Below are 12040 nucleotides of genomic sequence, written 5' to 3'. Positions count from 1 at the left end.
TCCTGCAGGAGTCCTATCTATCACTCCAAGTGAAATTTTCTCCCTCTACAGTATTTGCAAAGCCAGCATGTGGGAAGGTGAGAAGAGATGCTTTGGTCAATTACATCTTCTCCCAGTTCAGTTCCCACATTACATTACCTTTCCTTCATACCTCTTGGATAAAGTTTGGGAAAAAGTGCTTATGCTAAAAACAGAGAAGAATTAAAATAAGCCTTCAGGTATTTTAAAATAGGAGACTCCCTCTCTACTTTCTTGGAGTACGCTATGTTTTTCTCATTCCTGTACCCTATATTCTTTAGCTCTTATTTCTTTCTCCAGTTCTGTTTTCTGACAGCCATTTTTTATTCTGAGCACAAATCTAAAGGAGAAGGACATGTTTCACTTAGTTACAATTAGTTTGGCATTTAGTGTATATACTGAGACAGAGGTTTCCAACTAAAGCTGTCAAATAGGCACCTGACCCTCTAAAAGGGAACGCAAAGGAGGAGGTGAGGAGACTGTCAGCATGCCTTCCCCGAAACCCACAAACCAGCCCATCAATTGCAAGCAGATCAAGCCAAAGAGATATGATCTCAAAATGAGTTATTGTTAAAGCAGCTCTTTTAAAACATCACATAGGATCTACTGAATCAAAACCAGCTGTCTGTCGTAGGCTTCCATTTCCTCATGTTTCAAAAGAAGAATCAAAGACTTGTCAAAATAGCAGAAGGATCTAATAGGATTTCAAGAATGTCAAGTGCATAGATAAAATTAGCTAAAAGCCCTACTTTTGTAAAGCAATGAAAAACATGACAAGTTTTAAAACTAACACACAGAAACCTTTTTGGAGTCTAAAAATACTACAGCAATATATGTAAGTGTATTCCTTTGTACAGCTACAGGATATGCACTTCACTAAGTCTGTCAGTTTTGCAAACAAGATAAGATTGCAATCGCACCAGTTAACCATGGCTGGTTCTATGTATAGGCCAGGACCAAGTTGCTCCTGCTGCTGAAGATCCAAAGGGAGGAAAAAAAAGTTGATCTAAGCACGTTTTTCCCACTTCTTAAGTTCAACCTTTCATACCAGAGAAGGAAAGTTCATTTTCACCACTTACTGAAAATCATTGAATTGTTCTGCCTACACTGTTGTTTGACATTTAAAGGAAAACCTCATGGTTGAAGTGTTTGCCATTAGGGCATACCATAGTCAGCCATTTCATTGTTCATCCTGCCCTATCATGTTCCTTTTAGACAATTAACTGAAGTCACAATTTAAAAGCAGGTGCTGAAGTTAAGTACTACTCAGCACCTTCTGTGCTATATTCACCACAGAGGCACTCAATATCTCTCTCTCACTACATCACTGTATTCAAAACCAGAAATAGTGAAGTTAACATGGCTTGAGGACTAGTTCCAGATGTTTCAAAATGCCAAGCAATGTCAGCTCCATTTTCTTCCTCTGATCTAGCACAAACTTCTGTCCCATCTTCAGTTTGCACCCCTTGCTTCAGCCATAAAGAATCTTAATCTAAGTCTTCTATTTTTTCTAAACAGACATCACAAGAGGCACATTGTTTGTTTCTTCAAATTTAGAGGAACTACTTTTAATTCAGATTGAAATAAGGGCCTTACTTCCAGGGTCAAAAGACTTCAGAGCTTCAGAAGGTATAAGAAATTTTTTTAAAATTAAAACAAAGCACAACCATTTTCCTTCTCCTAGGTTGAGTTCACAATACATCCACAAAAAAAGCCCACAAAGTTTTCTTATTCCTATAATTCCAGCCAACTAATCTTCTTGTCTCAGGAAACAAAGACCACCAGCTGCTCATTTTCTGCTGAGATTCTGCATCTTTCTTTAAGTTAAGAGGTTCAGTCAGTCACGTGTGTCAGAAAGCTCAAAAGCAGAGTATTTTGACCCCACAAAAAGGCAGCAGTTCCCTTAAAGAGAGACTGTACAGAAATGGAAAAAAGAGAGAAGGTTGTCTGAACAGATGAGAATCTTCATCAAGGGCGTTTAGATATTTGGCAGATATTTGATTCAAACAATTTATGTACTCCAATCTACGCACACTTAATGCAGTTAAGAGTTTGAAAAAAAAATATAACAGGAAGTCATCAACCCAGCAGAATTATCTGAGCAAGTCTCTAACTATGCAGAAACACAGAAAACTTAACTCGTGCATGAGAACTAACACAGTCCATTGCTAGAACTCAGTGAAACAGCTCCCATCAGGGTGCATTATACTGCATGGAAACTAGTAACCTAGCCTCTGGAGGCAGATCTCCCTTTGGATTCACTGGGATCCCTCAAGCTCTCATGAGCTAAAACACTAGGCCTTGAGGTGCCACAAGCACATACAAAGAACTTGAGTCTGGACTGAAAACACTGTCAAGGCTGCTGTTAACTACATCATGTAGACACAACTAGGGAATAGTGCTAATCAGGTGATTACTTGGCCACAATATTATTCCCCTCTTCCATCAGATTTACAGGTAACTCCTTTGATACTCAAAGATACAGGCTTTGCATCTCCCATCAAGACAAAGAGGATAAATTACCAACTCTAAGTACAAGTATCAGATGCTGCCTATTACAGATCTTTTCATCTGTCCTATGAATACCTCTAATAGCAATCAGATATTCAAGTGACATCAAATGCTGATACTGATGCTGAAACAGGCAAACTGGAAACAAGATCTGCCAAGATTAATTTACAAGTGTATGATTTTTCTAGTTCATTTTTGCACATGCCCAAGTAGCACGGCAACCACTTGCAGGCAGTCTTTTGATACAACTTTTAGGTTTCAAAAGCTGTACGTAGGCAAGCTCACAATACAGCTTGCTCTGGCACAGATTTCATTACAGCTGTTCCATACAATGCTGAAGATAGTTTATTATGTCAAAATGAGTCTTTTAGCTTTTTTTTCTTCTTCAAACATGTTACTCCTATAACTACACCTTAAAGCCTAACTATGTTCCCAATGACATACTGCAGGCTTCATCAGGTCACAGCAGAATCAAACCCATGGACCTAATAAGTTTCTTGTTCTGAGACTTGAGTTTGATCTGTACAGCTTGGGACCGGAGACCTCAGGAGTACATTTTGTACAACCCACCCCTGTTTTAGCATGAATTGTTTATCTTGCTAGCCCTAAAGGCAATTAAGAGAAATACAGTGAGAAAACTCAGCAACTTTCCCTTTTGTTAGCAACACCTGCTGCCAAGAATTACACCAAAATTTGCATACTTACATCTAATGAATCCTCATTGACCAGGATTAGAGACATACTCTGTGAAATAAGTCTGCAAGAATACCCTGCAAGAGAAAACACAGAAGGATTTAACTTTTTGGAAGAATATTTAAGGTTTTGCTAGACCTTAAAAGGAGCATCTGCAACTCAGATTGCAGTTTACTTTTTGAGTTGTTACTCCTATCAGGCAGGCTACTGGAAGAACTGGTGCATAGGACACACTCCAACTTGACAATTTTACTAGCAGAGGCTGCATTTTATCTGCATTTCCAAATACACCACTTGAGTTTTTTTTTTTAACAACAGAGAACACCATATGAACTAGATGCAGCAAAATTAAATATTAATATACTTTAACTTTTCTTTTTCATCTACATGAAGGCGATTCTGCCTTCAACACATTACAGGAACAGATCTGAATGCACAGTAGCAGCTATGCCACATGACTGGAAGCACACACATTGAATCAGTTGGTGGTACCCAGTCCCCTTAGCCCACACTCAGGTTACACGAGCATTTTTACTCTGGGGAGTTTCGTGTGAAACATCTTGAGCTTCATCAAAAAATACATATCAATGATACACACAGAGTCCTTACCAACTCCTACAGGCATCAGGTAATTGTACTAGATCATTCTTAGTGTAGGATTGGGATATGAAAGAACAAGAGCAAGTTGCCATTGTCTGGAGCAACACTCAGAAGGCTGTTCTGCACATTTGCCAGGACAACAAAACCCGAAGCAAAAACTCTCAAGACAGAAAAAAGCCTCTTATTTCTGTAATAGTAAAAGCCTCAATGCCACTGCGGTGGCAATTCTTCTGCTACACAATTGTCACTGATGTGAGACAACGTCATATCCCAGACATATATACTTGGCATTTACAGAATAAACAGTTTCATTCTAGCTCATATTAATGGCAGGAAACAAATGCAAACTTGCAGACTGACCCCACTGCATTTTCATAAAAGTTCATGCAAATTGTCTTGGGATTGGCACAGTCATGTAGCTTCATAATACATCAGAGAATTCATTTATTTGAAGCACATTCCTTTTATTGCTGATGTAAGTTACACAGGAAAAGGAAATACAATGAAGTTATTTTGTATTCCTACTGTGCTTTTGTATAGAAATGAATCACAAGTTAAGAAATTCTTGTCATAAAAAGAGGTCTCAGGAAGTTTTTTTACTTTTCTTAAATGGAGACTGGAACCTACTGCAGTGATGTCCCAGTGATGAACCACTGCAAGGCCGGCAGGTTCAGAAGCAGAACAGCAGAGTCAATGTAAAAAGATTAAGTATCTCTCTCCATACCTCACAACAACAAGAGAACAACTGAGGCATGAATTTATTTTCTGTGGGATTCTTGATTCCTTAGGAAGGTCACACTGCCTCATCCATTGCAATGCAACTGATTTTCTCAGGCTACAGAATTTTTATAATTGGGATAGTTTTGTAGGTATAATCCAGGGCTAATATGCCTGAATGAACATCTTAGTCAAGAAAGCAAATCCCTCATCTTCCTTTGTGGAAGGCATGCTTGTATCACATAGCTAAGCACTTTCAGGCAGAAGAGCTGATTACCTGCAGAAATTTTGTTTTTCTATTTTCACAGCTGTGTGGAATATGAATATCAGGGGCAACTTTGCAGATACATTTTCATCTTATGTGTGTTAATGAGCTAAAGTTTATTTTCTGCTTTAGAGAACAACAGAGAATGGCACTGAATGCACACACAGCTATTGGGAAAAGGATTACTTCGATTCTAATGAAGTGCAGCCTACAACATGAAAGCTCTGCAGATATTCTCCAAGTCTGCTGTGAACAAGTCTTAGGTGGTAATGAAGTAATGAGTAATGAAGCTTCAATAGGCATAGACAAAACACTCACTTGAGAAAAAAGTCAGTTTGCCACTTTTAAAAGTTAGTCCCAGGCTGAAGAACAACTTCCTTAATTTTACTGAGGAGAAAAATAGAATATTACAAACTTAAGCACTTCCCTCCATGTCAGGGTTATTCTTTCCCTGGGGAATGGCAACAGTCTTGTACAGTGGGCTGTTACAAATTCAGTATAACTAATTCAAAAGAATTTTCTAGTAGCATTTGATTGGAACAGTAGCTGCAATAGCAAGCCGTACTTTCTAAGCCGCTGTTCACCGTTTCATTTTACCTCCTTCAAAACAACCAAGATGCCACTTGACAAGTGGAGCCAAAAAAAGACCCTGGAAAACAGAGTTGCTCTGCTGTGCATCTTGGAAGTCATGGAGTCAGAAGAACTAATCCTGCAATTAAGGTAGTTTTGCACCTTGGCATCACATTAAAGAGTAAGATCAAGATTGGAACAGGAAAATAAGTCAAACCTAACAATAGTTTTCAGGAGATCTACACGTTATCCACAATGTCAGGACTTTGAAGATGTTAATATCTAGTACTAGTATGAAGCAAAGTACCTGGCAACTGTAAGATTACAAGTGACATTTGCAGTCATATTTTAAAGTTTCATAATAGTTATTACTGGCAGTAATAACATGGCAAGCAAAAATACACTAAAATCAGGGAATATTTTTGTCAGTGCTTCTAAGCAGAATAAAATCAACTATTGGTTCAAAGCAGGTATAAAATGTCAATCCACACCTGTAAGTTGATATCTAGCTCTTTAATTTAAAAGTCTGACTAAAAGTCCATGAAGCAGATGAATTGGGTACTTCTGGGACTTATTTCCCTTCAAGTGTCCTGGGAGAAACATAGCTTGAACCAGAGTTCAAGATCATAGCCCACAGGCACATTCGTACCGCAGGCAGACAGAATCCAGCATCTGAGGGAAGAATGATTATCCTCTGTTTAGAGAGGGCACATATGCCCTGCACGAACTTCATAGGGATTCAGGCTAGCATGCAGGCATTGCTTCCAATCCCTCCACTGAAAAGTCATGGCTCACTCTAACTGAAGTATTCTTACTTCTAAATTGTAGAAATACGGATTTGATGGATGGACTGTTAGACAGATAATTAATTGGCTGGATGGCCATGTCCAAAGTGTTACAGTCAATGGCTCAATGTACAAGTGGAAACCAGGAATGAGCGGAGTCCCTCAGGGGTCAGTCCCAGGACCAACACTATTTAGTGTCTTCATAAATGACAGACAGTAGGATTGAATGCAGTCTCAGCAAACTTGCAGTTGACATCAAGTTGTATGGTGCAGTTGACACCATGGAGGTAAGGGATGCCATCCAGAAGGAACTTGACCGGCTTGAGGAGTGGGCCCATGCAAACCTCATCAAGTTCAACAAGGCCAAGTGCAAGGTTCTGCACCTGGGTTGCAGCAATCTAAAGTATCAATCAGTACAGACTGGGGGATGAACAGATTGAGAGCAGCCCTACTGAGAAGTACCTGGGGATACTGGTGGATTAAAAACTTGATACGAGACCCCACTTGGAGTACTGCATCCAGCTCTGGGGCCCCCAGCACAAGACAGACAAGAACCTGTTACAGCAGAGGTCCTGAGAAGGGCCACAAAAGCAATCGGAGGAATGGAACACCTCTCCTTTGAAAAAAGGGTGAGAGAGTTGGGCTTGTTCAGCCTGGAGAAGGCAAAGCTCTGGGGATACCTTTCAATATGTAAAGACGGCTTACAAAAAAGACTTTCTACCAAGGTCTGTAGTAGCAGGTCAAGGGGCAACAGTTTTAATCTGGAAGAGGATAGGTTTAGACTGGACATAAGGCACAATTTTTTTTATGATGAGGCTGGTGAGACTGCAACAGATTGCCCAGAGAAGTTAGGGATGCCCTTACACGGGAAGTGTTCAAGGTCAGGCTGCATGGGACTTTGAGCAACATGATCTAGTGAAATCCTGCCATGAGGAGGATTGGACTAGATCTTCAAAGGTCCCTTCCAACCCAAACTATCTTATGACTGTAAGGCAGTGCCCACAGCTACAAATAAATGTTCTAGGTAAGAGCACTTCACTCAACTGTATAGAGTAATTCCTTGTTTAAGGGAATGATGCACTTCAGTAAACTCATTCCTTTTCCCAGAAAATCATCTGTTACTGAGAAAGTTATTGGCTAAAAGTACATGAGTTCTGATTTTCTGGGATGCTGAGCACCAGGATGGTGGGAAACAGAAGTCTGCCACGGGGTGGTGTTGATTTGGATTTTTTTTTTTTTCCTCACTGAAAGGCAAAGATCCAGAGTGTGCAGATTGTTTCAAGAGAAAAATGAAGCTACAAGAACATTGCTAAGCCTTCTAGAGTTGTTTGCCAACACTGGCAAAGGGCTGTTTCAGCTGATAAAAACTGAAGACCCTATGTCATGCTTAAAGTTGCTTCCCAACTTGGAACTCCTATTTTCTGTAGGTAGAGAGTTCAAATGGTCGATGAATATTAAAGCTTAATCAGGAACACACTCCTCACCTGTAGAACTATTGGCTGGCACATGGCTGAGTGGAAGGCATGTAACCACCCCACAGTAAGGTCAATCATTACTCTTCAGAAGTCAAGAACACAATTCAGAGACAGACACACAAACTCAGAAGGCCAAATAATCAAGAGGAAGCTGGAAGAAAAAAGTACTCCCACTCCGTGGGGCAGCTGCCAAGAGCTCAAATCTCTCAAGAAATACGCATAGCCATATAGCAACCAAGAGTCCCTAAGTATAGCCTCCACACACAATGAGAAAGTGACAACACTTTTTACCCCTCAGATAACATATTTACACCTGAAGCATTAAGTGTACTTGTGGACTGCATTAAGTTGAATGTTTGATACAGTTTTAATGGGTTACATACAAAAACTGGAAGGATGCCACATGTTTGTGCTTTCAAGCCAAGTTGAACATGAAGCTAATTAAATTCCAGAATTTTACTACCAAATTGCACAGTAAACAAACTGATAAATTAAAAGTTCAGGGAGATGTTTATTCTTTTCAAGTTGCCACCAGAAAAAAAAAATAACAGTTTTACAGAAAAGCTGAAAGTTAGTCTCCATCACAACCTTTGGAGCAAGCATTTGCTGTAAAGCACATTTACTTGTGTTCAGGCTAGCTGCTGTCAAGTTAATATATCACCTTATTTCAGATATTTATGCCAAAATCTGTAACTACATTTTTTTCATTTGTCAAAAGATGATGCATTTCTCCTCTCAAGTTAACTACTGCTTTTAAAGAAAGCAAAATCTTCGGACAGTAATTCAAACCAGACAACTAGAACTTAAATCAATTGTCTACTTAAGCCATTCACCTTGTTTCTACTATAACTGTATCAGTTCAGTAAGTTACTTTATCTCTTGGTACCATGAAGACATATGAAACTTGATTCAGTTTTGATAAGTAAACAAAAATCTTGTCAGTCAAACAGACTACATTCTGAAATTCCACTAAACCAACCAAAGCAGAAAAAAAATTAAAAACCAGACAAAAATAGCAAATGCCCAAAACTTTTGGTAAAGGTAATGCAAGTTCAGTTACAGAGCATCACAGTTCTGCCAGGAGCAGCCTGGCATACACCCAGACCCATCTACATGCAGTTCTGTATATAAAAAGCTTCATCAGTCACATTCTTCATATAGAATCTTGAAATCAACGTGAGCTTGAAAACACTGAAGAAATAGCTCCTTCAATAGAAGGCAACCTATGTTGTTAAGGATCCCCTTAATCTGCACCTGTGCATCTAAACAGACTAATCTGCAAATCTGAATGCAGCTGTGGCACCCTACACAAGCACATTAGAGACAGTAGGGATAAGCAGAGTGTTCTAGACTTAAGAAACAAGTGCCACTCTGTTCTGCAAGATGTCAGATCACTAGAGTGCCACTCTGCCTCTTTCCATCTCTGGACAGATCTACCAGTTACAGGGAGAAAAAAACATGAAAAAGAATACAAGAATATCATGGCACTATACTGCAAGGATGCTATATTTAGGAGATATGGGATGGGGGGGCAGGGGCAACGTGTGGATCTGTTCCTTTACTAAGTCTCTACTACTCAATTAAGACCAGGATAGCCCCTCTCCTAGGAGATGACTAGTGTTGTGTGAAGGTCTACAGCATTGTGGCAGCATAGGCGTAGCTGACAAATCAGCATTTCAAGCACAGCAGCACAAAGTATCGCTACCCAGGCTGCCCACCTTGCAAGCATCCATTGTGAGAAAAAAGGCTGAAGAATTTGAGTTGAGTATCTGCCAGACCTACGAACGTAGCATATCCAGTGCAAGACTAGCATAATAGTATAAGCGCTACAGAGCACAACATTTAGTTGCCATAGGATTGAAATTACAACGTACACCTCCAGTTCAGCCCAGCCTTACAGTAAAATTCTTGTATTTGACAAATTAAAAATAGTACAGACAAAGGATATAGAGTGATTTTATCAGATACATGTATGACTAAAAAGGAAACCTAATGTTTAAGGGCTGCTTCTAGTAACAAACCTAAATGTATGGGGCCAAAACTCTTCAAGCTGCAAAACACCCAAGATAAACACCCATGTCTTAAATAGGTTACCACTCCCTCAGTACTCAAGCACACCTGTCTGATCAATACTTTAATTTGTTCTTTTTATTCACATCACTGCCACATTTCATTTGCATTACAAAGAGCATACTTGGTAAGTTAAGATGCATCAACAAGTTTGAGACAAGTTGTGCCTTGATGAAACAATCCATACTACACTCTACCCATATACTCAATAGGAGCAACACACACTAACTATCACACCATACATGACTAACAGTTGTGCCATAAGGTGACAGCAGAAGCAGTTATTCAAGCATCCAAGTACTTTCATAGATGAGGTTTGCAAGAAGTTGTAAGCTGTATGTTTTGTATTACCACATTTCTCATCATATCCCAAACTCCATTAGAGTCTGGAAAAGGCAGTCATTAAGATAATAAAAAAACTTCAAAATAGTTTGATACAATGCACAGTATAACTGTGTATTAGAGTCTGGTGTCCTGGGTTAAGCTGAGACAGAGTTAACTTTCTTCATAATAGCTAGCAAGAGGCTGTGTTTCGGATTTGTGCTCAGAAGAAAGCTGATAAAGAAGTGATGTTTACACTTGTTGCCAGGATACTTCAATACCCAAGGACTTTCAGCTGCTCTGCTCCCTGCAGATGGGGGGGAGGGAACACAGCTTGTTTACTAGCCTAAGATTTGATCTTAGGTTCAGAATTGAAACAGAATAGCCAATAATCTATTCCATAACATACACGTCATGCCCAGTATATAGGTGAGGATCCTCCGGAAGATCGGCCCTTTTGGTTCCGGATCTCTTTTGCTCTGGGCCATCTCGCTCCATGTGGCCACTCTCCCAAGGCCTCCCCCCACCCCCGTCAGCTCTCGGTCTGGCACGCTCGGACTGTTATCTCCATTCTGTGAGCGCCTCCGGGAGCGGTGCACCCCTAGCCTAGGGGAATCTTGAGTGTGGGGCCTCCGGGAATGGTGCACCCCCTGCCTGGGGGAATCTGTTCTGGGATTGATTTTCCCTGCTCCGGGATCGTTAGCCTTGGGATTGTTAGCTGGGAACAGGCTGAGTCCTTTATCGGGGGAGGGGGGGCAGTATCACTGTGTATCACTCCTTTGTATATAGTATTATTTTCAATATTATTGTAGTTTAGTTATTAAATTGTCCTTATCTCAACCCATGAGTCCTTTTTTCCCCTTTACCCCAAAAACTGGGATACATTTAGCAATAGCCACTTGGCTAGTCAACACTAGAGGATCTACCAATTGGGCTGGTCCTGCCCAGTCAGAACCTTTACGTACTATACCTTTAACTCTTCCCCTGTCCTCGGCTGGGGGCATGAATTGTGTGAGCAGGTGTGTGGTTTGACCCCCAGCCAAGGGCTAACCCATCACATCTAGTTGAGCTCTCCTGTTTCCATCAGAATACATAGTTACCTATATTAGCTCCATAGAAGAATTGCACTTAACCAAGAGCGGAAGTGCCCCTTTTGCCTTAAAAAAAAAAACAAAACACACAAATATAGCTTGACACTCAGAGCAAAGATTTCACTCCAAACCCTTCCTTCTCCAAAGTGAAGCCTACCACATGCTTGTCTGCTACCAAGGAACCATTCTATAAAAAGCACACCTGTTTTTGTTTAACACCCCACACAGCAGATTTAGTATGTAACCTGACACATATCAGACAAATTCAGAGTAACCAGAAAGACATACCTATATTGAGAGCTGTTTCCTGTTTGTCTCCTGTCAGAATCCATATCTTAATTTCTGCCTTCATTAGCGTGGCTATTGTTTCTGGAACACCTGCTTGCAGGCGGTCTTCAATAGCTGTAGCTCCAAGAAGCAGCAAATCCTGGAAAAAAAAGAATTTGAGGGACTGTTTTTAAGACAAACCTCTGTTTGGAACATACTCAAAAAAGAATTAAAGACAGCATGTTGCACCTCATTGCTAATACAGAATTTTGACAAGCAATACCCTAAAGTTTCTGGTGTGGCTATTCTACTTCCTCTGCATACAATTCACATTTCAAGAGGTACCGAATGGAACCGAGTGTTTCTGATCAGAAAGATGGCAATGTTTCAGGAGCAACTAATTGAAGTTGTACAACTCCAAAGCTAGCCTATGGATGAACATATATACTAGAGCATTCACTAATCACCATAGCAACATGAGTGGTCACAGTTTATATATTTCTTAAGCTCACAAAACAAAAGTCACCTGGCATCACATCATTTAAACTAATTTCCCTTCCATTAACTGTACATACAGACTGAATATAATCACTCAAAGCAAAAATTATTGCAACTATTTATGGATATAATCACTACATTTATGTAATACAAGTGGTA

The 12040-nt window shown here is 40.0% G+C and overlaps 1 protein-coding gene across 1 annotated transcript in view; it reads right to left on the bottom strand.

The window, feature by feature from the left end:
- ATP8A2 (ATPase, aminophospholipid transporter, class I, type 8A, member 2) overlaps positions 1-12040 on the bottom strand; it is a gene marked incomplete at its 3' end in the record, with an annotated part of 199975 nt that overhangs the window by 133320 nt on the left and 54615 nt on the right. Inside the window, exons 22-23 of the mRNA XM_010083758.1 lie at positions 11405-11543; positions 3235-3299 (exon numbers count right to left, since the gene is read on the bottom strand). Of these exons, the coding sequence (XP_010082060.1) occupies positions 3235-3299; positions 11405-11543 (204 nt within the window). The remainder of the gene's footprint in view (positions 1-3234; positions 3300-11404; positions 11544-12040) is intronic.

This window comes from Pterocles gutturalis, unplaced genomic scaffold, assembly GCF_000699245.1.
Source record: "Pterocles gutturalis isolate BGI_N339 unplaced genomic scaffold, ASM69924v1 scaffold5920, whole genome shotgun sequence".
Lineage (NCBI taxonomy): Eukaryota > Metazoa > Chordata > Aves > Pterocliformes > Pteroclidae > Pterocles > Pterocles gutturalis.
Note: the sequence above shows the minus strand (reverse complement) of the source record. Positions and strands in the feature narration are given on the sequence as shown.